We start from the raw sequence: 27850 nt of genomic DNA on the forward strand, positions 1-27850 counted from the left end.
AGACAGGTAGGCCCAACTCCTTGGAAAGGGTTTTGTACCCCTGGCCAGCCTTGTGACCCTCCACGATCTTGTCTCTGATGGCCTTGGAATGCTCCTTTGTCTTTCCCATGTTGACCATGTCTGAGTGCTGTTCACAAGTTTGGGGAGGGTCTTAAATAGTCAGAAAAGGCTGGCAAAAGAGATCTTTAATCCACACATGTGAAGCTCATTATTCTTGGTGCCTGAACTACTTCTTAATACTTAAGGGGGACCAAACAGAATTCTTGTGGTTTGAGGGGTTGAATAATAAATGACACTCTGAATTAACTTTTTACGTTTTAAAAAACAAAACAAAAAAAGAACAAAAACAAAATTTGCTGCAGTGCATTTCCCACTTCCAGGCTGATCTACAGTACAAATGTCACAATGCCAAGTTAATTCCGCATGTGTCAACCAGCTAAATCTGCAGGGGGTTGAATACTACTTATAGGCACTGTAGTTAAGTGAAGGCATTTGGGGCTGGCCTGATGTCAAGAAGGGCAGCAAAGAAGCCACTTCTCTCCAAGAAAAAAAATCAAGGACAAACGGACATACTGCAGATATTACAGAGATAGGACTGAAGAGGACTGGGGTAAAGCTATTTTCCCTGACAAAGCCCCCTTTAGACTGTTTGGGACATGGGGAAGAATAACGATATGAAATGGTGAGCCCTACCATGAGTCCTGTGACATGCCAAAAGTAAAGCATCGTGGGATCACTCTTGTGGGGTTGCTCTTCATCCAAGGGAGAAGGTCAATTTACAAATTTGCCATGAGTAAAGAATTTTATGTAAACCTCCTACAATAGCAACTTATCCCAATAACGAAGGACCTTTTGTTGATGAGCAATACGTTTTCCAGTGTGATGGAGCACCATGTAACAAGACAAAAGTGTTAATTCGCTTGTTCACCATGTATAAAAATTAAAAGCAGAAATACAAAGAAAAATAGTGGTGCCACCACTGACAACCTACTAAAATGGTGCTTGTGGTACTAAACTCTGACCTGCGTGCATTGTGCATTGACTGATGCTTCCTCACGGGGTTACGTTTATCTGTGGCAATACAGTATTGTTTATTACCAGCACTTCCAGCATTTTTATCCTGTTGTTCGACTGAGTGTTGTGATATTGGTCACCATTTCCTGCTCCGTCTTGGCTCTGTCCCCTAATTCAGTAAAGCCAGTCTTTCCTAATTAAAACTCTCCACATCGAGCCTTTGTTCCTTTCCTGTTCTCCCTCTGACCTCCATGTGCAGACGACAATGTTCCTGCAGTTTTGTATTAAAAAATGTGCTGGCAAACAAGAAGTCTAAAAATCCATTTTACTTGTATGTTTTCTGTTGGGAAGTATACTTTTCATGCTAGAAGTGATACCTGGCTTTTATTTCTTATGAAATATACTTTTGCTAGGATACACTGCTACTTGCTGATCAATGCTTCCTATAATGAAGGGGCTGTACCACTGCGGCGGTTTAAAGAGTTTTCTCTCCATAGAGCTCCTGCTGTTTAGACGTTGTGCAGACATTGCAACTTCACTCATTCAGTGAAAAATGCCACAAAGATTTCTTCCCCTTAATTTATGTGATTGTGGATGTCCTAGCTATTGGACCCCCACGATCAGCAAGAACGGCATATGCTACCAATATGTAGTTTATTTGCTACCAGTTGAAGATTCTCAGGATGGACTTTTTTAAGGTGTATTTGCTTTAATATATGTGTGTCCATTATCTGAACTGTAAATATAACAATCATTTTACGTTAGAAAATTACTTTAAAATGTTTCTTGTTAAAAGTTATTTTTGTCTAAGATTAGGCTAAAGATAGTAAATGGCTTAAAGGGGTTGTCCACTACTTTTACATTGATGCCCTATCTATAGGATAGGGCATCAATGTATGATCGGCCGAGGTCCCACAGCTGTTATCTGTGCCGGCGGCCGCCGCCAGCCAGAAGTCCTTGCCTGCGCTGCTTGACCGTCAAGTTGCAGTGGCCGGCGCTTGTTGCTGCACATCCGCCTCCCATTCAATTGAATGGGAGGCGGATGTGCAGTACCCCACGGCGGACACTACAACTTGACGGCCAAACACCACAGGTAAGGACTTCCGGCCGGGTGCCGCTGCCGGCACCAATAACAGCTGATCGGCGGGGGTACCGCGTGCGGGACCCTGGCCGATCATACATTGATGCCCTATCCTAGAGATAGGGCATCAATGTCAAAGTAGTGGACAACTTCTTTAAGTAACAATCGAGCCATTACTTTCCTGAAGAATCCTTGATTCCCCAGCTTCTCTGCTCCTCACCAGTCTCTAATTACAATCACACGTTCACATGTGGGCTACTCAAGTGACTGCTGTAGCCAATCAGCCTTAAAGGGGTTGTCCAGACGTTGGCTATAAGTCTACAGTCACTCTGTTTCTGCAGAGTTGTAAACCCTAGCACTGTGAGGATTGTCCGGCGTTGGTGCCGGGAGCAGGCATTCATGTGACCTCACCAATGCTATTTGCATACTTCTGGCCACATTGCGACTACACTGTGTTGGGCAAGGCTGCACCCATCTGACTGCATGTATGCAGATCATATACTTGTTGTCACGCACCTGCCCGTTCCTCGCGAGTGTGTGCTGTGAGGATTCACAAGTCTGCAATCACATAGACTGAATGCAGACTTGTACCTTAATGCCAGACAACCCCGTTATTGTTCCCATGCCATCTCATCATCGCACCACCATTGAAGGGTAGAAAACAGACTGGCGCTAGAATCGGCAGTGGAATAACTGGGGATTTATCATAAATAGGCTGAGCTGCTAATAAACAATATAAGTGACTGCCTTTCTAAATAATGCTCATAATAATTTTTGTTGGCTGTCTTCACAACCGCAGTTTCTTTTATAATAGTAACCACTAGTCTGGATTTTCTGTGCGACAGATAGTATGGTGGCCTAATTGACCCCAGTGACCTTTGATGGGGTCTATTAGGTTCCTTTGTTTTGTCTGTTATGTAGGGAAGAATAATGTTGCATGTGTCTCTTTTCTTCCTGTTGAAAATAAAGATATTTGCGATGAAGGCTCTGAAGTCTTACATAGGAGAGCTTTACTTAAATTAAATATTTCAGCTATTGGGAAATATAATTATGTAGATTTGTCTGATTTCATACTAATTAATAACAATATTTTGTGTGTTCATTTTTATCTCTGTATTGTTTGCCAAGCTTTTGTCTAACATTGTGTAAAGCGCATATGTAGAATGTAGTATTTTGCCTTGATGCTCTATTGTGTTAATGATCTTCTTATAATAGCAGCTATCCGTTTTTGGAAGTGAAATCTATCGAAATTGTGTACTGGAATGGCTTTGTGACTCATCCAAGTCTGTAATAGCAGCTGCTGTTAAATGTTCCCCCATAATCATCACATATTCTTACAAATGACTTGGAGCTGTCGTAGACTGACCAGCCAATTTTGAGTATTGGGAAATTTTGGAATTATCTTTACCACTTATAATACAACTTGAGACTTTTCAAACTACAACATTATTTGCATCATTATTTACCCTTTGTAGAAAAGAATGAAGGAGAACAATTGCATCTTTATTATATTTACAATTAGGTTAATATTGGCCATTGGAAACATAGCCAAACACTTTACTGGGATAGCTCCAGCAGTCCAGTAAGCCATTTATTAAGATCTCTCCAGAGCCCCATTCTTAGAACCACTGGGTTCCTAACAGTTCAACACACAGCAATCAAAAAGTTATAACTTTCAATTGTGCGAATAACCTTTAAGCAAAAATTTACAGTATATACAATATACTAATATATGCAAATATTTAAAAATGTTTATTAATAAATGTAAATTAAATTTAAGTGTAAGTGACAAATTGTTTTCAATCTGGGAGAGTTTTATGTCTTGGAAAAAAGTCTGAAAATATTAAAATCATACAGAAAACCTGATAAGCCTTGATAGACACAGGATAACTGCTCATAAGAAAGCACTACCGAAAGGAAATGGTAAATGAGCGCCGCACAGCACTATAAATAGAACACGACAGAAAAGCATTTTCCAGCCAAAGGACTATAAATAATTATACTGCAGTACGGAGGCCAGGTTAGTACAGTGGTAATGGCTTCCCAAAAACAGTCATTAATGGAAATGCTTGATAAATGACCACAGACCACCTATGTAATCCTCTAATGTTAGCGGGCCAACCACATGCCATTATGTACACTCGACTGTGTATTTTTTGGACGTAGTCTTACCCAAGTTTGTTCTTTTGTTGTGCATTAGTTGCAGCTGGAACAATTTCCCCATGATATACAGTACAGATTGTAGAAAAATGTTATCCAAATGTTGGCAAAAAAGCACATTAAAGAGGTTGCCGACCTTTTGGGACAATTTTATTTCTTTTTTTTAATAACTATAATGCATGTGTACTAGGCTGAAAATCATTTTCGCAATTTGGTGTCATTAAAATGTTTGTGCCACTTGTCTTGTATAGCCTCTATATTACTCTATTGTTGGATGCAAAAAAATAGCTAACTGAGAATGTCAGTGGACAAGGGGTATATAACTCTGTTATCTGTCTTCTTTTTAGCTTCTCTCAGACCACAACAAAGTTCAAATTCAAAACTTTTTTTTAATTGATCTACGATGGTGACTTCTAATTGGGTCAGTCAATAGGTGTTTATTGTTGTAATGGAAAGAATAGAGGGGCACTCAGTGCTATTAATTCAGTTAAAACTGACAGATTGTGACAGAAGCTCTGACACCAATGTAACCAGAAACCTATGCACAACAAATTGTTTTTATACTTGAAACTATCCCTTTCATTATCAAAGGAGTTTTAAGTAAACATCTTTTAACATGTTTGTCTATAATTTTCTAGGACAGTGAATATACAGTACCTGGATAATGTGAGCCTCGGCTTCCTCCACGATATGCACCCACCCCGACGCCCGTTTCGGCATACCTTCATCAACCCCTGACGAAGTTGCACTAAAACGCGCGTCGGGGTGGGAGCATTTCGTGGAGGAAGCTGCGTCTCACATTAGTCAAGATATATTCATTGTCCTAGCTAGGCTATACCTGGGCACTCTATATGACTCCTCTTGGTATGTGATCTCCTATATTGGATTAACCACACTCTCTTCAAGGCCGGGGATTTACTTGCATTTGTACTTTGTTGTACTCCAGGCCTTGATCCCAGTTGGAAATCCATTTGGGACTGCATTCTATGTGTACTTTCTGCACAATTGCACTTTCTTATCAGTAGTTATACCATATTCATACACAGTGCATCATATACCGTAGATAATCTGTATACGATCTAACAGCAGCTTTCTTTCTTTACCCCATATCTTCTCCAATTACATTTTTCCGTTCTCATTATGGTCAAGCTATTTTTTATGTGCCTTCTTTTAGCGTTAGTTTTTGTTGCATTCCCATTATTTCTAGAATAAAATCTATGTTTTATTGTACCTATTGACCTTAATCTCGTTTTTGGTCTTCTTTGTTTTGTATTGTTTGTTTTTACCAAGGGTCATTTATATTATAATCCATCCCCTATATACACACACATTCACAATAGTTATCGCTTTATTAGTTAACATTAATCTTGTATATAATTTGTGTGTACATATGTGCATGTTCTCTTCGTGTCTTTGACCTCAAAAGAAAATTGGAGCATAGTAAGTTCTGCTTCTCAGTGAAGTTCCATCCTAGTTATGATCCCAATATTCACAGTTCTGCTTTGTTCCTCAACTTGTGTGCAACTATAGTGGTTGCAGCTGCACCTGGGCCATGCAGCTTAGAAGGGAAGAAAGGTCCTTTTGGCCAATATGGGAAGACCAAAAAGATTAAAGATCCTTGACATTTGGGGCCCGGTTGGACGTTTTGAAGTGGGGACGATTGAAGATACGCCATTGTTCGTCGCCTATGGTACCTATGTTCATCAACAATTGAGCAATTGTGTGTGTGCAATATATGTATGTATGTATGTATGTATGTATGTATGTATGAATCCAGTTAGTGCTTTTGTTAATGTCTTTTTTTATTTTAAGTTGTGAGCAGGTCTGTATTATCACAAGCATTTTCTCATTTTCTGATTTTGTCATAACATTGGAAATTCCTCATTTGAGCCTCTTCTTCATGGGTTGTGCGTTAGTCTTATTAGATGCTTTTAATACTGATCCTATCATAAGATTCCAATCTTAATGTCATTTTTGTCTTTACAGCTGGGGAATGGCGGTCAACGTGTACTCTACCTCGATAACCCAGGAGACCATGAGCAGACATGACATCATTGCATGGGTGAATGACATTCTGTGTTTAAACTACACAAAGGTCGAACAGCTATGTTCAGGTATGAAATCCACTCTTTATATTTGGCACCATACATATAAGTCATGTGTACAGCACTGTATTTATTTCTGGGCAAGCAGGGCACGTTTAAGCATTAATAATACCAATAATACTGTTTTGATTCATTTCCCAATACTATCATCTTACAAATGAGAAACATTGCCATTTTTGTACTTTTATTACTATAACGTTTAAGAATGCAGTATTGTTTGTGACAGATTTGCTGGATTGATGTGATGGAATTAATAGAATGAGAGAAGATGTTGAATTATGAGGCTTTAAACGTTGGTCAACCATACAGCGCTTTATTATTATTCTGAGAAGTAATAGAATTCTTATTACAAGGTAGGAAGGTGACTGAATTTTCAACATATACTGGAAGTAATTTTGAAATGTATGGCAATAAAATTCAACAGAAAAATCAAGGGCATATACTGTATATCATACCATGAGAATCTTATGGTTAAAGGAACACTACGTGTGAAACCTCTTTTTGTTTCTGTTTATCTCATACAACAATTAAAACTGGGAAATGTATAAAGAAATGTTCTCTCCTGTCTCACTGTGCTATGTCTGGCTATAGATCAAGTGGGTGCAGCAAGAGCCCCCTTTCACCTCCCCCACACTCCTCCGTGTCATGGCTTTAGTTGGACAGAAACATGTTGTTCCACGCCTCTTGTAGAGGCCCTTATACAGAAAAATGTTTCATGCTTAAGTGGACACATGATGTAATAGTGGCTGCACAGGTGATTAAAAGGTTTGTTTTGGGGTTTTTTCAAAATGCAACATCTCTGTTGCAGAGATATTCAAAGTCAAAGTATTTGGCATTATATCTCACCTAGGAGAAGGCTAGAATAGGCAGGTCACTCCTGTGTAAGACATATTGACTACCTGATCTTGCTGCAGAGCGATTACCAGTTACTTGAGCATAGCAGACTTTAGTGTGATTACATCTTATACACTTAGAAACCTAAGCCATGTTTGGGGCGTGTTCTTTCTGTTCTGTATCGCTGCCTGCATATGATGGGTCAGTATCATACAGGGAGAAGTACACCCCCCAATGAAAACTAACTAATACCATCGACTTGTACATAACAAAAGTTGACTCCTAAGTTACCAAATACTTTTTATTGCTAATATCCTTGCATTGTAGAGGCGAAAAAAATATATATATTCTGCTCTGCAGCCGCTATTACATTGTGTCGCGTTCAACATGAAAAAATTGGTGAAAGGTCCTCTTTAGCTAACCTGTTCCCACTCAGATATCCTAGATAAAAAATGGAACAGATGAGCAAGAAGTTAGTTACCCCCTGTATTTTCTACAGGATTTGTACACTACTATTTTAGGAACATTCATGAAATCATCCAGATTTTATCAGTGTATTTATGTAGAAATGTCTTTGCTTGTAATTTTGTAGCATTACTACTTGTTTTCGATAGCAGATACAAACGTTACGTAGTTTGAATCGCTAAGAGAAGTCTTTGTTTAGGGTTAGCCTATTTCTGAACTAAATGAAAGTAATGCGGGGAATAGTGGCAGTCTGTCGTTAAAATATGAACATGCTTCTTGTAATTAGCGTATTATGTGACACATACTTTTATTTTCTGCTTACGAGACTAAATTAGTGTTGGTGAATTAGTTACTGTCACTAAGGAGGACAGCAGTTGAAAGTAAAATGGTATTTTTGAACATTGTGCAGTTTTACAAGAACAGACGATGCTTGTGTGTGTAGGGGATGGGGGACTTGTAGTGTTGCATAAAATGATTTGAATAAATGTAATGTGTGTGGTTATGGCTCTTTTATACCTAATGATTAAAGGGATTTCCCAGGTTTATGTAAATAAATCTTAGTTGCTTTACAAATTAAGTTTTATAACTTTCCAATGTGCTCTTGTGTTATAATTTTTTACCATGTTGTAGTTATGTCTTTGCTGTCTGGGACCCCCCCTACTTACAGTAGTTTCATTTTTATCTTAAAGGGAATCTGTCACCCCCTGGGCGATATCAGACCTCTACTATGGCCATACAGGGTATAGAAAAGTAAATTTATACATACCTGTATGGCACATATTACAGGTCTGACTGCAGAGAAATCTGTTTTTATCCACTCTATTCTCCACAAGCTTGATGTCCCCCAGACGCCAAGAAATCCCCACCTATCTGTTTGTTTATTATTCCCCAAAATCCCGGCCTATATGCTTAGTTATCATACCCTCCCCTGCACGTCACAGGGCCCTGTGACGTGCACTGTGCTCCCTGACTTCCCAGGCATGCGCGAAGCGGCGCTCACATAGAGCGCGCTTTGTTTCATCCCGACCCGTCTCTCTGTACACTGCACTACAGGGGTCGATTGTGCAGGCGCTGGGGAGTCACTGTCACTTCCCAGCGCCTACGCAATAGAACCCTGCGGCGCAAAGCATGGAGAGACGGGACCAGGATGAAGCAAAGCGCGCTCTATGTGAGCTCTATGTGAGCGGCGCTTCGCGCATGCCTGGGGAGTCGGGGAGCACAGTGCACGTCACAGGGCCCTGTGACGTGCAGGGGAGGGGGGGGAATATGGTAAATAAGCATATAGGCCAGGATTTCGGGGAATAATAAATACAGGCGGGGATTTCTTGGCGTCCGTGGGATGCCAAGACTGTGCAAAACAGAGTTTATAAAAGCAGATTTCTCTGCAATCAGACCTCTACTATGGGCCATACAGGTATGTATAGATTTACTTTTCTATAACCTGTATGGCCATAGTAGAGGTCTGATATCGCCCAGGGGGTGACAGATTCTCTTAAACTGCAAAGTTTATGCAGTTGTATCCAAGCTAGGCAATAGCATAACTCTATGGGCTAAACAGCCTGGACTCTGGACTGATAGAGGTAAAAACTATAGGGAACCTGTCAGACGATTCATGATGCCCAAACCACGGGTAGCATGAGTCAGAGCTTGGCTGCCCAATTGCTGCCAGTTATGTTTTTTTTTTCTCTGAAACACTCTGATACTTCAGAGAAAATATGGTTTATTAAAGATCCGGCCAGGGACCATAGGCAGAGGCCAGGACAGTCCGGTGCCACCCCTGGCCGGCTTCTCCCCGAACCGTTTAAGGTGAATGACAGACCTCTCCTGATGTACACACATGGGTGCCTTCAGCCTTTGATTCAGGCTTCCCATAGTTTGAGCAGCATGAATCGACTGACTGGTTCCTTGTAAGAGATGTGTTTAGCTCACAGAGCATTGCCCTGACTGAATACAACTGTATCCCCTTCTGAACTGAGAAGAGGAAGCTGTGTGTACAGATTTGTAGCCTGTGAATATAAACAAATTTTCATTCACTGACCGCAAACAAATTTCTTGAAACTGTTCAGAAATTGAAACACAAAGTATTACTTTTTTCTATATTTTATGTGGATGAGAAACCTGCTTGAAAGGAAACTTGTAATCAGATTCATGCTGCCTGAACTAAGAGTAAGGCTATGTGCCCACGATGCAGAAATGCTCCGGATTTTTCCTGAGCGTTTCTGCATCTCCCTGGCAGAAAAAACGCATGCAGATTGTACATGCGTTTTTTCAGCCAGGAACAAGCGTTTTTCACGCGTTTTGCACATGCGATTTCCAAGTGATTTTAGCATCACTTGAAAAAGTGCTTGATAACCTGGTCACACTATATAAATCCATGCAACCAGCATGGATTTTATATAGTGTGACCAAGTTAGTTAAAAAAAAGAATAAAAATGGTAAAAAATGAAAGTAAAAAAACATTATACTCACCTTCCGATGGCCCCCTTTCTCCTTCTCCGATGCATCCGGTCTTCCCGGTGTCTCGCGGTGGTGTTAAAGGACCTTCCATGACGTCATGTGACAGGTCATGCGACCGCCGGCGTCAGCGGTTGCGTGACCTGTCACATGACTGAATGACGTCATGGAAGGTCCTTTTACTCCATCGCTAGCCACCGGGGAGCCAAGATGTACCGGATAGAAGACCGGGGGACATCAGAAGGCGAGTATAATGTGTGGTTTTTTGTTTTTTTTTTAAATTCTTTTTTTTTTTTTACAGGTACTATGGTACCCGGGTCTGGATGAGAGTCTCCTCTTCTCCAGACCCGGGTACCATCAGCACATTGAATCGCTTAATATCCACATGTGCACATGTAGTCATGCAGATATTAAGCGATTCAATGCCAATCAATGGCAGAAAAAATGCCGCGATTACGCAAAATAATTGGTAGTGCTTAAGATTTTTCCGCAATGATAATCCGCAGCGGAAACTTCGGCAGCATGTGCAAAGCACATGCAGATTATCATTGGGGAACATAGCAGACCTTCTACCAAGCGCTTTTTAAGCATTTCTGCAGCGGAATTGCCGCTGTGGAAACGCTTAAAAGATGCATAGTGGGCACACAGCCTAACACGAATGAAACGCTGCTATTGCAGCCAAGTATGGTTTATACTCTGAAACAATGCATCTTTTCGGAATAAACATTCTTTGGCCGGTCAGAGACTATAGACCTGTTTCATCAAAGCTTTTAGGCTAGAATTCTGGCGTAAAACGTTTTGAAAAGTGCAACGCGAAGGTTCACTAAAATTTTGTGACCTATGGTGTTCTCATACCATTTTTGCCCAGCTCTGACAAATGGTGAATGCCAATTTGCACCTCACCTTATTCATTAATAGGTATTTGTCTCTTAATGAGATAGGAGCCTTGTACTACACACCAACCCCCTCAAGACAGGCATGAAAAACGTTTGTCTTGATGAATCGCGGCTCTCCGCTGACTAATCTGAGGTGGATCTCAGCTGATTTCTCCTCACCTTGCTCCAGTTGACTGATCGCTATCTGCCTATGTTCACTTATATGGAGAATAGCATAAAGATGACCACGGCACTACTGTAGGACCCAATCCCCTTCAACGATAAGTAAAAAAAAACTGTTTGAACCAGCAGTGGACACAGAGTTCAGCGCTTCCTAGTGACCCAGGAGATGAAACGCAATCTATGTTTTCAATTGTACAATAGGCACACTGAGGAAGGTCTAATGTAGACCGAAATGTTTGAGAACCTTTATTGTGGGATTGAATATTAAATAATTTAATTTCATCCGCTTTGAGTGCCAAGTTTTCTTACATACCACTTATATGGAGAGACCTGTCAGTCAACTGGAGCAGGGTGAGGAGAAACTGCTGAGGATCTATTGGCCAAGACAGATTTTCAAAGTATGTTTGTTTCTGAAACTCCACAGCATTTGACTGCTACAGTTCACTGACAGATCTCTCCATATGATTGTACATAAGAAACGATCTCTCTGTCAACTGAAGCGGGGTAGAGAGAAGTCCTACAGGAACCCTCCTTAGACTAGACTCCGGAGACACACAGTCCCTGGTCGGCTCTTCAAAGAACATCTACTCTACGACACTGTCGTGTTTCAGAGTAAATCACTCCTCTCTTCAATTAAGCAAACAGTTTCTTCTTCATGCTGCTTATGGTTCGGTCATCATAAACCTGATGGCTGTTTCCTTTTAAAGTGTACTTGTACTTTCATCTGGCTTTTCACAATACGCTTTCATGAGGGATAACTATTTCTAGCCATCATTGAATTCTAAAACGTGTGGTCGTTCCATCTCAACATGCATGTTTATGGATGAATGTCAGTAGCTGAAAATTCTGGTGTATAGGAGAATATTACCCAAAAGTTCATTTAAAATGTTTTTCCCATTCCCTGGAGTGTGTGAGTATGCTTCACTCCCAGCCGTGGCGTATTTATAGACTTTGCATTTGTGACCAGCCCAAAAGTCCTGAGGGCACTACTGTGTAGTGGGCTCTGAAGACCAGAGAAATCACAAATGGAAAGAGGCAACTAAATGCCTGATTTTTTGTGTGTATGTGTGTGTATGTGTGTATATGTGTATATATAATATATATATATATATATATATATATATATATATTATATATATATAAATATAAATATTTTTTTTGCTGGTTTGGGGGTCTGATCTTGGGAAGGGAAATCCATTAAAAACGTTTGATATAGGGCTGCACATTTTATAGTTATTCTCTTGTTGACAGCTTTCCTTGATAACTATTTACCATTAAATTACTCATCAGCTACTGTGACTCCGACTGGAAAGTAATAATCCCCAAAGCTTTTTATCTAAATAATCCTGGAAATGTCATTTCCCGTAGTGTAAGAATGCTTCCTAACTGACAGAAGGTTATTCTGGAGCTGGATAGCTGGCCTAACCCTGACACATGGTCTTTGTGTGTGATGTCCCATTCTTATATATAATCCAATATTACTACTACTGTATAAAGTTAATGCATTCATTACTACTGGATGGTCTAGGATTACTGGTACATTCTGTTTTGAGATGTTTTCATGGGTGCATGACTCTGTGGTTAATGAGGGGTCATTCCTCATTATTGTGCTGTATGTGTAAACATTCTGAGTATGAGAATCTGCACATTTTAGCTACTCCTCGTCCAAGATGTCTTACTCCTCCATATGGTTTGTAACACAACTTTGCAGTGTTATCACTGACATGGCTTCTTTCTTGAGACACTACAGATGTTTATCTGTCTAGTCCAACCAAATATATAACCAGTTACAGCAATAACCTCTGGGTGTTTATGGGCAAGATGACTTCATTGATTTGGGGGATAGGGAAATTCAGCAGACCATATCATTCCAATTTTGCAACAATGGAACCTATTTCCCTGTGAAAATGCTGTCATCAAAGCAGAATGTGAGTAATGGGGCAGCTCAGATTATTTGGCCAAAATTGCATTTTTAAAATCTTTTCCCAACTGAATGGAAAAACGCTTGGAGATATTGTTATAAATATATGGTGACTATGGACACCTTTGATATAATTATAATATGTTATTGCTTACTTTCAGTTAAAATAAAAATATATGCCATTAAGTTTCATTCTGTAAGGCTGTGTGCCCACGATGCGTTTTTTAAGCGTTTCCGCAGAGGCAAAAACGCTGCAGAAATGCTTAAAAACGCATAGTAGAAGGCCTGCCATATTCCCCAATGATAATCCGCATGTGCTGTACACATGCTGCGGAAATTTTGGCTGCGGATTATCATTGCGGAAAAAAACGCAGCACTACCTATTATTTTGCAGAAGTGCTGCGTTTTCGCTGCCATTGACTTACATTAGAACGCGCCAATTCCGCAAGACTGCATCTGTACTTGCGTAATTGGCGCATTCTAATGTGCGGATGGTACCCGGGTGTGGAGGACAGGAGACTCTCCTCCACACCCAGGTACCATTAAAAGCTGTAAAAAAAGAATAAAATAAAAAATAAAGATTATATTCACCTTCCGACGGCCCCCGGACTCCTCCCCTGTGCTGGCTGCCGACAGATCGCACAGGACTGTAGGACCTGCGGTGACATCCCAGTCATGTGACGGCAGGTCCTTCAGTGCAGTGTACCGCGATCTGCTGGCAGCCAGCACAGGAGCGCAGGACTGCAGGGGCCATCAGAAGGTAAGTATAGGTTTATTTTTAACCATTCTCTCGGGTCACACTATATAAATCCATGCTGTTTGCATGGATTTATATAGTGTGACTGAGTTGTCAAGCACTTTCCAAGTGATGCTAAAATCGCTTGGAAAGTGCTTGACACCCGCATGCGGAAATGCCAGTGAAGAACGCTTCATTTCCTCATGTCCCTGGCTGGAAAACGCATGTACAATCCGCATGCGTTTTTTCTGCCAGGGAGATGCAGAAACGCTTAGGAAGTAATCCGGAGCATCTCTGCACCGTGGGCACATAGCCTTAACACTATTCCTTAATTAATGTTCAGCTTTTCCACCTGGTGTGCAGTTTGCAACTTGCTCCTAGTTTCAGGCGTTTCTGCCCCTCCTGGTAATACGTTCTGTATGTGAGGACTGCATCCAGGATGCTGCTTCCTTTACTAGGTTGTATGTATTAAAGGGAATGTGTCAGCAGGTTTTTATTATTTAATCTGAGAGCAGCATGATGTAGGGGCAGAGACCCTGATACCAGCGCTGTGTCACTTACTGGGCTGCTTGTAGTTTTAATAAAAATGTTTTATCAGGAGATTATCACTAGAGGACTAATTATCTCTTGCCATGTAGTCTTCCTGGTACGCTATCATCCCGCCCCATCACTTATTCGCAGCTTTCTGCATACAGAGGTGTATCTAGGTTTCCTGGGGCAAGAACGCACACTTGGACACGTGCCGACGAGCTGCTGTCCCTAATTCTCTCAATGTTCAGTGACAAACTGGGAGAAGCAGGAAGAGAAGCTAGTTGTCAACGTGACCGTAAGTATGAAAATCGCATGTGTGTGAAGTGGCCATGTGATGACTGATGGAACTTGCAAGCAGAGCTGAATCCTGACCATGAGAATATTACACACTGTTAGGATTGGCATGCTGCAATGCTTAATTTTATAATTAAAGGCCTTGACCAGGTTTGAGATAAAAGGCTGCAGTCACTTTACGTAACTACAGGATTCTGAATTCTCACAGCGCACGCACTGCACAGCTTTAGGATTCTCCCTTGCTGTTGGCAAGAGTGGATGGTCTTGTCACAAGTATGCAATTTGTATACTTCTGGCCACATTCCAACTAGACGTATCTGGCCTCACTCAATTAATTTTCATTGAGTGAGGCCACATATGTTTAGTCGACATGTGACTGCATGTATGCAAATCACTAGCAGCAGAGAATCCTGACAGCGTGCAGTGTGAGAATTCTGAAGTCTGCAGTCACGTAGAATTACTGCAGACTCGTCACAAACTTGGTCAATCTCTTTAATGTCACCTAACCTAAATAAAAATATGAGAATTGGTAAGGATCACAGAAAAAATTTACATCCATGTACCTGATAGATAGATGATGTTGTCCCTGATTGGCGTTGTTTGCTTCTTTTCTTCATCTTGTCCAGACGCCATGATGACTTTTTTCATCCACAGCTCGTCTCTGCAGACTTCCATCTTCTCCGGTCTTCTGCAGCACATCCCGACACGATGCCCTTAAACATAGCAGTGTCGTTATAATGCTCCTGAACACAAATATCTGCCTTACGCTGAGCCCCTGAATAAATAGTTGACCCTCACTATATTCCCTACACAAATTATGACCCCCACACAGTCCCTCTTTTGGTACATGTCCTCCACACTGCCCTCTCCTTTCCATGCTGGGCCCCCTCTTCACACTGTCCTCTCACATAGTATCCCCCCTATAGATCCCAGTCTCTATACTGTGCCCCATCATACCTCCCCTCCTTGGCATACTGTCCCTTCCTTGCTGTGACCTTACACGGTCACCCCATGATACCCCCCCACACACACTACTTAGTCTCTATTCTGTGCCCACTCAGACTTTTCTTCCCCATACTGTCTCCTCACACTATTCTTCTCAATAGTCTCCTTACTCATTTTCCCCTCCCTCCTCATACTGTCTCTTTTCACATCCCCAGCTAACCATACTGTCTCCTCATATATTTACCCCCTCACTCTCCATACTGCCTCCTCACACATCCCCCCAATTCCCCATACTGTGCCACACCCATCTCATCACCCTCGCTCCCCATATTGTTTCCGCATACATTCTTTTCTTCACTCACCATACTGTCTGCACCCATCCCCTACTTGTTCCCCATACTGTGTCCACATACATTTCCCCTTCACTCCCCACACTGCATTAGCACCCACTCGCCAAACTGTGTGTTCACCCCCTCTTACATTCCCCCCTCACTCCCCATACTGTGTCTGCACGCATCCCCCCAACTCACCATACTGTGTCTGCACCCATCCCCCCTTGCTCCTCATATTGTGCCTTGAAATTTCTCCCGCTCCCCATATTGTCTGCACCTGTCCCTTCCTTACTCCCCAAACTTGTGCCCTCAAGTCTTCCTCACCCCGTTAAACCAAAGCTCCCTCACCCCTCCCCCACACTAGATCTCCCCCCCACACTGATCTCCCCCCCACACTGATCTCCCCCCACACTGATCTCCCCCCCACACTGATCTCCCCCCCACACTGATCTCCCCCCCACACTGATCTCCCCCCCACACTGATCTCCCCCCCACACTGATCTCCCCCCCACACTGATCTCCCCCCCACACTGATCTCCCCCCCACACTGATCTCCCCCCCACGCTGATCACCCCCCCACGCTGATCTCCCCCCCCACACTGATACCCTCCCACACTGATCTCCCCCCCACACTGATCTTCCCCCCCCACACTAGATCTTCCCCCCACCACACTAGATCTTCCCCCCACCACACTAGATCTTCCCCCCACCACACTAGATCTTCCCCCCACCACACTAGATCTTCCCCCCACCACACTAGATCTTCCCCCCACCACACTAGATCTTTCCCCCACCACACTAGATCTTTCCCCCACCACACTAGATCTTTCCCCCACCACACTAGATCTTTCCCCCACCACACTAGATCTCCCCTCTGTTACATTTTATCTTCGGTGTCTTCAGCTTCACAGGAGCACTTGTCACTCTCCGGTGCGCATTGGTGGTGTCAGCAGCGTCCTAACATGACCTGATCATGCTGCTGACATCACCCCGACCCGGCGGTCAGGGCTTCAATTGTTCTCGCGTCTGAATTGTTCACTGGGAGCCGGTATGCTGCACCTTCTCTTAGCCAGCTGTCAGTTTGGGGGTGTGGCAAAATACAGCCGCCAGGGGAGACACCTGGACACCTCGGACCGCCGCATTAGGTGGCCCGACTTTGCCCCCCTGCCAGTTGCCTCTGGGGCGGCAGATATCCCCCCTAGATACGCCCCTGTCTGTGAACACTGTACATTGTCAGAAAGCTGCTAATCACTGGTGTTGGTGGGGTTATACTGAGCTCAGCATTCAGAGATCTGCTAGATTTACAGCAGATAAAACAGGGATCTTATCAAAACTACATCAAACAACTCAGTAAGTGACACACTGCTAGAATCGGGGTCTCTTCCTCTATATCATGCTGCTTTCAGATTACATAGACAAACCTTGTGACAGATTTCTATTTAAGTTTTGTACCGTTTTTTTTTTCTACAGCTCATGAAGAATTTCTTGTGCTGTCATAGATTTTGTGGATTGACATAAAGTAATTTTCCCTCACTGCAGGCTCTGCAGTGGGTGTTTTTTTCCCTTTCTTTAATATTATACATCCTAGATGATCTGCCCTTTTCAGAAAACGCTGATGCTTTCTCATGTCCACACTGACCCTAAGAGGAGAGAGGGGAGGGAGCCACAAAAGCGAGAGAGCAGTGTGCTGTTGAATCTGTCAGAAGTATCAACACAACCAGTGTTGTGAAGGAGTTGTTCAGGCTCTAAACCAGCAAAATGGTATAATGTATTCAGTGAGTACTGGAAAGCTGCCTAATTTTTCAACAAAGAAGCAAATGAACAATAAAAATAAAATAATCACAAAGGTGTCCACAGCCATTGATTTTATCATCTTCAATCTGTATTATAAGTATAGTATAAATGACTAAAGCGTTTCTTGTGTTTCTTGTCTTTTTGTGTTGTTTTTTTAATGTCTTTTCTTTATTGTAGCAGTCTATATCCCATGATGATATCAAGTGTAAAGCCCAATAACGTACGTTGGACATTGGCCATGTGAAATACACATTTGTATAATCCACCTCAGCTTTATCATAAGCTATGGGGCCCGATTAATCAAAGCATTCATGGCAGAATTTTGAGTTGCCTCAAAATTTTGTGATTTTTGGTTTCTTCACACCAGTTTTCTCCAGCTGTGCAAAATGGGTGAAGCTAGAGCGGGATGGGGGCATGATGCCACAGCTCATCTAATTTATGACTAGCTGTAGCGATCTGGACACCAGAAATCTCACCCCAGTCCGTGACTGGAGTGAGATTTCTGGCGTAGTGCACGGAGGCGCATGCCACTCGTCACATGCTCTGGGTTCATGAAGGCATGCACCTCTTCGTGAATCAGGAGCGTCTGACTCTAGTAATCCCCTCCTCCCCCTCCCCCCATCAAGACCAGTGTGAATGCCAGTCTTTATAAATCTGGCCCTGAATTTTTATGTTTGTTTATTGAACTTTTACAAACGACTATAAGCAAACACATAAAGTGACAACCTGAACGGTTGACACATGAGCAGTATATTCATAGACATGGTGCAATAAAATAATATAGCATCCAAGTACCAAATAAAGATTTCTTTTCTCCTGAATTATATGGATATAGAGTTCCCTTACTTTGAGAAAAGGCATGGAAGAGAAAAAGAAAAAACTAAGCAAAAATATTCCCCTCAATTTTTTTTTTTTTTTCAGAAGGTTCACAAATGCAGGACAATGTCATTTTGGATGGGGGAATGTAAATTGGTTGGAAAATTTCTTGTTCTACTAAACTACCATTTTTTAAGCAAAACCTATAACTGGGCTAAAGTGCTGACCCTTCAGTTGCATAATTGCAGAGAAAAAGGCACTGTCAAGCCCTATTAAGTAGCCCTAGTATATTGTTTAGATCTTCCACAAATTCATGCCTTAAAGCAGTGTCAGACTGGGGTGCCAAAGGCCCACCAGTAACCAACTCCAGGGCCCCACTTTTCAGCTACATGCAAATGTGACATTTTCCACTATCACAAATGTATATAACACAGGACTGGGTAGATTGTTAAATGAATAAGATGCTGCCTTTGTCTGTACATAGTGATTCAAGTATATTGTGCTTATATAAGAGGGTAGTGGGCTACTCCTGCACAGGGGCCCACCAGAGGATTCTCCTATTGTCCTATGGGCCAATCCAAGCCTGCCTGGAAGAGACAGTAGTTCCAGCTACAAGGTATGAGACCATGAGCTGCCATGTCACAAAAAAGAATTTGAGAGGGGGGAGACCTTTTTCACATTAACAACATCATAATGGCAGAGAAGGCTGTACAGTACAGAACTAGGAGTGACCAGCTGGATAGCCTATCCAGGACACATTTAGGGACATGCTTTGCTAATATGAAGGTAGGGTGCCTTGCCCGAGGTACCCCTCTGCCATGTATTGAGCACTGGAGATGCAGTCCTCAGACTCTTTGTAGCTTTTTATAGACCTCTATAGTGTTCATTTCCTATGAAAGGAAGTCAAAGGGTGATGTTGCATGTCAGGAAGCAGATATTGTATATCTAGATGTCCTACTTTACTGGAATATTCCAGCATGGACTACTTCTAATTGTCATTTTACAACAATAAGACATTGTGAATAATCTTTCCAAAAGCTGATTGCCCAGATATTCTGTTTTAATATTTGTTCAAGGGAGAGGTAGTAAGCACAGTCAGATAGCAATGGGATGGAGAAATCGAGCTCAACCGATATTCCCCTCCAGAACCATTATCTGGAAATGTCTGACCCTACTCCCTGCTAGCAACCCAAAGAGCCATGTTTTATTGCCCTTTCAGCATAAACACTTAATTCTGTGAGCGTATATTAGTTTGTTTGTGTAGATTATATAACTAGTATCACTAAAGTTATGTTCACATGCAGCAATCTTGCTGCGTTTTTTTGTGCAGTCATAAAGTCCCAAAAACTGCTGAAGTTGACAAATTCAGTCACGACAAAAAAAACATAAGCTTGTACATGATATTTCTGAAATCTCATAGATTTTGCTGGTACTGTAAAAAGCAGCTTTTAATTTTCATTAAAGGGAACCTGTCTGGTCCCCCGTGCCCCTAGAACCACCAGCAGTCGTGTCTGCATATATAAACACCCTGCCTAATAGTCCCTTTATTACATTATACACACAAACAGAACTTTAGAAAAAGTATTTCTAAAGTCTCTTTATGATATGTAAATGAGGGCTTTGACTAGTCCATGGGATGTTAGTGTCCCCAGGCTGGTCGGCCCACTTAGTGTTATCACCCCTCTGTGGGTGTGATAACATGGCTTGCAAGTCTTCTGCACTTCCGGTCATGCACAGTGCACCTCTCTGAAGCCGGCACGTGTACACCCGACTTCAGAGGATCAATGATGTGAGGGGAAGAAGCCGCACGCATGCGTGAGGTATTTATAGCGCTTGCAAGTCATGTTATCATGACTACAGGGGACTGATAACATGCTATGTGGGCCAACTAGTCTGGAGAAAAGCTGCATAAAATGCTGCATGTGAACACCGCGTGAGGATAGTATGAATGTACACTACTGTGCAAAGGTTCACAGCATTTTTTAATTTTTTCCACACTTGCTTAAAAGGAAGAATGCGTTCAAAAATAGAAGCGTTAACTGATCAACACAAACTATTAGCAAAATGCAAAGTGAATAGACAAAAGAGAAACCTAAATAAAATCAATATTTATGTGACCACCTTTTGCCATCAAAACGGCATTAAAGAATGAACAAAGAGAAAAAGATATGCACAGATGGGGATCTCTAAAAAATAGAAAATATTTTATTAGAATATGCAACCAACTAATTCAAAACCGAAATAAGTATGGTATTTGATCCCTTGCTGTTTTTGTAAGTTTGCCCACTGACAAAGACATGAACAGTCTATAATTTTAAGGGTAGGTTAATTTTAACATTGAGAGATAGAATATCCAAAAAAATGAAGAAAATCACATTGTATGAATTAGATAATTTTTATTTTCCAGTGAGAAATAAGTATTTGATCCCTCTGGCAAACAACACTTGATACTTGGTGGCAAAACCTTTGTTGGCAAGCACAGAAGTCAGACGTTTTTTGTAGTTGATGATGAGGTTTGCGCAAATGTCAGGAGGAATTTTAGTCCACTCCTCTTTGCAGATCATCTCTAAATCATTACGATTTTGAGGCTGTCACTTGGCAACTCGGAGCTTCAACTCCCTCCATAAGTTTTCTAAGGGATTAGAGACTGGCTAGGCCACTCCATGACCTTACTGTGCTTCTTTTTGAGCCACTCCTTTGTTGCCTTGGCTGCATGTTTTGGGTCATTGTCTTGCTGGAAGACCCAGCCATGACCCATCTTCAATGCTCTTACTGAGGGAAGGAGGTTGTTGGCAAAAATCTCAAGATACATGACCCCCATCCATCTTCCCTTCAGTACGGTGCGGTTGTCATGTCCCCTTTGCAGAAAAGCACCCCCAAAGTATAAAGTTTCCCCCACCACGGTTGGGACATAGTAACATAGTTTTTAAGGTTGAAGGAAGACCAAGTCCATCTAGTTCAACCCATAGCCTAATCAGATGTTCTTAGGGTTGTACTCATCCTTCTTCTTCCTCCAAACATGGCGAGTTGAGTTAATGCCAAAGAGCTCAATTTTTGTCTCATTTGACCACAGCACCTTCTCCCAATAACTCACAGAATCATCCAGGTGTTCATTGGCAAACTTCAGACGGGCCTGCACATGTGCCTTCTTGAGCAGGGGGACCTTGCTGGTCACTGCAGGATTTTAAACCTTTAAGGCGTAATGTGTTACCAATGGTTACCAGTGATGTTGCCTGGAGATCATTAACAAGTTCCCCCCAGTGTAGTTTTAGGCTGATCTCTCACCTTCCTCATGATCAAGGATACCCCACGAGGTGAGATTTTGCATGGTGCCCCAGATCGATGTCGATTGACAGTCATTTTGTATTTCTTCCGTTTTCTTACTCTTGCACCAACAGTCGTCTCCTTCTCACACAGCGTCTTACTTATGGTTTTGTAGCCTATTCCAGCTTTGTGCAGGTCTATGATCTTGTCCCTGACATCTTTAAAAAGCTCTTTGGTCTTGCCCATGTTGTAGAGGTTAGAGTCTGACTGATTGAGTCTGTGGACAGGAGTCTTTTATACAGGTGACTATGTAAGACAGCTGTCTTTTAATGCAGGTAACGAGTTGATTAGGAGAGTCTAACTGGTCTGTAGGAGCCAGAACTCATAATGGTTTGTAGGGGATCAAATACTTATTTCTCACTGCAAAATGCAAAAAAAGTATCTAATTTATACAATGTGATTTTCTTGATTTTTTTTTTTTTTTTTTCAGATATTCTATCTCTCGATGTTAAAATTAACCTACCCTTAAATTATAGACTGTTCATGTCTTTGTCAGTGGGCAAACTTACATAGAAAGCAAGGGATCAAATACTTATTTCCCCCACTGTATGTTAGAAACACCTAAGTGTCAAAAGTAAGCTCATAAAAAATAATAATGACTTGGTGAAAAAGGATCACATGACCTATAAGCAATCAATCCATAAATATGAATTGAAATCCACTGCCCACATAGGGAAGTAATGAGCCCTATGTATAGAATAGAAAGCAGATAAGTGGACTTGATAATCCACAATATGCAAGAGCTCATACCAAACCAGCCTAAGTCATGGAGTGAAGTTGGAAATGGGACCCCATGCGTATCGCCGCAACAGGTTCAGCTTCTTCAGGGGCAATAGAATGAATACAAATGCGCTTGTTGGCGATATATATCAAATACAAATAATAATATTTACCAGCTGGCGGAAGGAGGAACCAAAAGTGCTGGCATCACGATGTTCCTGTAAGTAGGAGCACAGCTCAATACCCATAATGACCATACATGGTCACTCACGTGGTTGGCAATAAGCGAATCCACGATAGGTATAAATGATGACGCAATATGACACATATTTGACAATTGGAACTGGCGGAAGTTGGGCATCAAATGGCTACAGCGCATGCGTGCCCGCCACAGTACAGGCCAGAAGGCATTGTAGTCGCAGACTAAGTAATGAGCGGAGAGACCCCAGCAGGGAAGAGTAGATAATTATGTGCTTGTGTGAGCTTTACAGGCCATATGCATGCATTATAAACTACAGGAATATAGGACAATCACGGAATGATATAGTAGTGGCTCTGCACTGAGAGCTATTAAGTATTCTGTTTCTTAAAATCATTATATAAGGAACTTGTTTGTCTACTAATAACTTGATCATTGATAAGGCCAATGAATAATGCTGTTATGGAACATAATATATGGCATAATAAATAATATGTGAAATATTAATGATGAAGGATGAAAGAATATAAAAAATGGCATCAAAGCATCAATTTTTCTAGTGCAAAGGAAAAGAAGAAAAAAACAGAAGCAGCTGGGTCAGGAGCTGAGGGAGATGATTTTTGCAGGGACATAATACTTCTTGTTTCCACATGGAGCAAAATAAACAAGAATATTCTGGGTAGAAAGGCAAAATGAGCAATTGTAAGTACATAGTGCTGTATAGTATGATGATTGCAATAGATTAAGAGGATAAAAACTGTGAGTTTCTTTAAATTCGGTCAATTTGGTTGCCAAAACGTAGGATCTGCTAATAAAATAAGGGTTGATTACTATTGGATGCCTTTATAGCCTTATATTCTGATAGCCCATACAGTTTTTTTTTTAATAATATCATTTTTAATAAAGCATTTTTTTCCTTTGCAGTCTTTTAACATTGACCTTCAGTAGAAAGTACAGATAATGTCTGTTCAGATCAAATTCCCAAGAGGTGTATTTTCTATTTTAGTATTGTGGTCAGTGTACTGAGGGAAACCTATTCATCAGCTGCTATAAAAACATTGAAATACTCCTTATATGGATTATGGGCAACTTCTCCAGTACTGGCCTTTCTGCACCAACAACTATTTCCTCCATTCCAGTTTTATTTTAGGATCAGCAGAATCCTCTTAACTTATGAAAATATAATTTACTACGGTTCCTAAGAAGTACTGTATTTCTCTGATTACAAATATGTTCATTAGGTAAATGCTACTTTAAACATTTTGATAACCTTTTGTAAAAATTTTGGTTCCAGTGAAGAGCAATGCATTAGGGTATGTGCACACGGTGCGGATTTGCTGCGGTTTTGACGCTGCAGAATTTCTGCACCTTTTCCGTACCTAATATGCAAATTCGGTTACTTGCGGTTTTAACATGCGTTTTTGATGCGGTTTTTATGCATGTGTTTTTCATGTCTTCATGTTGAAATTGGAGATAAGTTTTTTTTTTTAAACAAACTTTATTGATCATCATGTAGCGTTTTTGTCTGCGTTTCTGCTGTAGCATTTGAGAACTAAAAGTTTTTAAATTTGCAGCATTACAATTCTTCTGGCGTTTACGGCGTTATTTCACCTACAGAAAGCACTGAGAAATTGGGGGAAAAAGGCGCTACAAAAAAAAACAAACATGCAACGAACTTTTCTACAATGTTTTTGGTGAATAAAACTAAAACAAAAATAATGCTGCAAAGCATTTATACTGCCAAGATAGCAGCAGGTTTTGGCTTCAGCAAAATAAAACACTGCGTGTGAACATATCTAATCCGTTTACAGTAGTAGAACCTGTGCTATGTAGTAAAGTCATAGGAAAATCTGGTGATACAACGTCCTATTTGGCTACTACGGCTGGATAGATTCCCCAGAGTCTGTGTTCTTGGTACGGATCTATCTTGTGGAGGTGTTGAATGTATGCACCTTATTACATGTGTACAGTGCCGGAGGCCGGATAATTACACTATACGACTACATTAGTCCCTGAATAGTTTTCCTGACAAAGCATGATTAATCATTACAGCAAAACATATCGTAAATTGCTTTTCCAATATCTCTCAACATCTGTATTATGCATAAATCCAGTCACCTGTTATCACTGTTTTCCTTCTGATCTGCCTTGTGCACATTAAGCTGCGAGGAAATGTCGATGAATACTTTCTCCTGTGCCTTAATGTTTTTCAGATTGGCACATAGACAAATATTTTGGATTAATATATAACTTTCCTTTCTATTTGTACTGGCGTCATGAGTAATATGGCTTTGTAGAACTTCCTGGCTGCCCTTATATTACTTAGACATATTATGAGAATTACCTGTGCTATAGACTGCCAAAACAAATAAAAGTGCAAAATTATATACAAAATAGATAAGTTATGTTAAGATTAAACTCAAAATATGCATTGTGGTTTATAGTATTTACTTAAAACATCATGAGATTTCACAATGTAAACTACAGTAATATATAGATCTCTCAGACCTGATGACACTGGTGTATTTATATTGAAGATTCATGTCAGAATGGCTGCGTACACCTTATAGAAAGTGTAAATGTAATCTTCACCCTCCTCACCTGATTGACAGCTCCTCAGTGTCCCTCTTGCTGCTGAAATCTCACACTGCTCAGAACAAGCTGCAGCAGTTAGTCAGACTGGCCAAATCATTAAGATTGCATGAAGGAGTTGCCAATATTCAGTCCGTGATAGAAAAGTGGAATTAAATCTATATACTGACTGCGGTTACATCTGGACAGAACAACAGTAGAACCTGACTTGGTTCACCTGGAACTTGTTTTCCCTGGATGTTAGAAGGGTTGTGAGCTTTTAGAATCACTAAATTTTACACCATTTCTCATCTTGTTGTTGAAGCGCTGCAGACTTTCTGAAGTATGCGCTATACAGTCATGGCCAAAAGTATTGAGAATGAGACAAATAGTAATTTTTCCAAAGTTTACTGCTTCATTTTTTGTAATGGCAATTTGCATATACTCCTGAATGTCAAAGAGTGATCAGCTTAACAGCAATTACTGTACTTGCAAAGTCCATATTTGCCCAGAAAATGAACTTTAACCCCCAAAACACATTTCAACATCATTGCAGTCGTGCCTTAAAAGGAGCAGCTAACATCGTTTTAGTGATTGATCCATTAACACAGGTGTGGGTGTTGATGAGGACAGGGCTGGCGATCAATCAGTCATGATTAAGTAAGAATGACATCACTGGACACTTTAAAAGGAGGCTGGTTCTTGGTATCATTGTTTCTCTTCAGTTAACCATGGTTATCTGTAAAGAAACACGTGCAGCCATCATTGCACTGCACAAAAATGGCCTAACAGGGAAGAGTATCGCAGCTACAAAGATTGCACCTCAGTCAACAATCTATCGCATCATCAAGAACTTCAAGGAGAGAGCTTCCATTGTTGTCAAAAAGGCTCCAGGGCGCCCAAGAAAGACCAGCAAGCGCCAGGACCGTATCTTAAAACTGTTTCAGCTGCGGGATCGGACTACCAGCAGTGCCGAGCTTGCTCAGGAATGGCAGCAGGCTGGTGTGAGTGCTTCTGCACGCACTGTGAGGTGGAGACTCTTTGAGCAAGGGCTGGTTTCAAGGAGGGCAGCAAAGAAGCCACTTCTCTCCAGAAAAAGCATCAGGGACCGACTGATATTCTGCAAAAGGTACAGGGAGTGGACTGCTGAGGACTGGGGCAAAGTCATTTTCTCTGATGAATCCCCTTTTCGATTGTTTGGGACATCTGGAAAACAGCTTATTCGGAGAAGAAGAGGTGAGCGCTACCACCAGTCTTGTCTCATGCCAACTGTAAAGCATCCTGAAACCATTCATGTGTGGGGTTGCTTCTCAGCCAAGGGAATCTGCTCACTCACAGTCTTGCCTAAAAACACAGCCATGAATAAAGAATGGTACCAGAATGTCCTCCAAGAGCAACTTCTCCCAACCGTCCAAGAGCAGTTTGGCGCCCAACAATGCCTTTTCCAGCATGATGGAGCACCTTGCCATAAAGCAAAGGTGATAACTAAATGGCTCATGGAACAAAACATAGAGATTTTGGCTCCATGGCCTGGAAACTCCCCAGATCTTAATCCCATTGAGAACTTGTGGTCAATCATCAAGAGACTGGTGGACAAACAAAAACCAACAAATTCTGGCAAAATGCAAGCATTGATTATGCAAGAATGGACTGCTATCAGTCAGGATTTGGTCCAAAAGTTGATTGAGAGCATGCCAGGGAGAATTACAGAGGTATTGAAGAAGGGGCAACACTGCAAATATTGACTTGCTGCATTAACTCATTCTAACTGTCAATATAACCTATTGGTACTCATAATATGATTGCAATTACATTTCTGTATGTGATATAAACATCAGACAAACACTAATAAAAACCAGAGGCCAGCAGATCATGTGAAAATATAATTTTGGTGTCATTCTCAAAACTTTTGGCCATGACTGTAGACTTGGGATTTGGGGACTTACTCGCAGCAGCTACACTATGGCTAATGGATTGATGTGGGATCACCGCTATCTGTATTTTTGTTCAATATTCTAATAGTGGAAAATTGCCTTTAAATTTAACTATTACTGTAGTTAAAGCGCACCTGTCAGCAGGATTGTGCTCAGTAAACTACATAAACTGTCAGGTGGGCGACATTACACTGATTAATATGATACCTTGGTTGATGAAATCCGTCCTGTGGTTCTTGTGTAATCTTTACTTTCAGTTTGGAGATAATGATATGCTCGGGGACGGCCTGTGTGTGTGTGTGTGGGGGGGGGGGCTCTATCTGGTGCTCTGCTTATATATTCATCTGTATGCTCTTATGACAGCTCACTGTGCCTTCACTGACCTGCCTCCTATTTTACCTAGCCCCGCAACTACTAGATGCATTATGTAAAATAGGAGGAAGGTCAGTGAAGGCACAATGAGATGTCATAAGAGCATAAAGATGAATATGCAAGCAGAGCACCAGCTAGAGCGCCCCCCACAGGCCGCCCAGAAGCACGGGCATATCGTTATCACCAAACT

General features: G+C 41.4%; 1 protein-coding gene across 4 annotated transcripts in view; it reads left to right on the plus strand.

Moving 5' to 3' along the window:
- MAPRE2 (microtubule associated protein RP/EB family member 2) overlaps positions 1–27850 on the plus strand; it is a 208835-nt gene that overhangs the window by 142375 nt on the left and 38610 nt on the right. For all 4 annotated transcript variants that reach the window (XM_073679266.1, XM_073679267.1, XM_073679268.1 and 1 more), the window contains one exon: positions 6242–6369. In XM_073679266.1, the coding sequence (XP_073535367.1) occupies positions 6249–6369 (121 nt within the window). In that variant the 5' untranslated portion in view covers positions 6242–6248. The remainder of the gene's footprint in view (positions 1–6241; positions 6370–27850) is intronic.

The sequence above is a fragment of the Phyllobates terribilis genome, unplaced genomic scaffold (assembly GCF_046119375.1).
Source record: "Phyllobates terribilis strain yellow unplaced genomic scaffold, ASM4611937v1 Scaffold_4__5_contigs__length_816908805, whole genome shotgun sequence".
NCBI lineage: Eukaryota > Metazoa > Chordata > Amphibia > Anura > Dendrobatidae > Phyllobates > Phyllobates terribilis.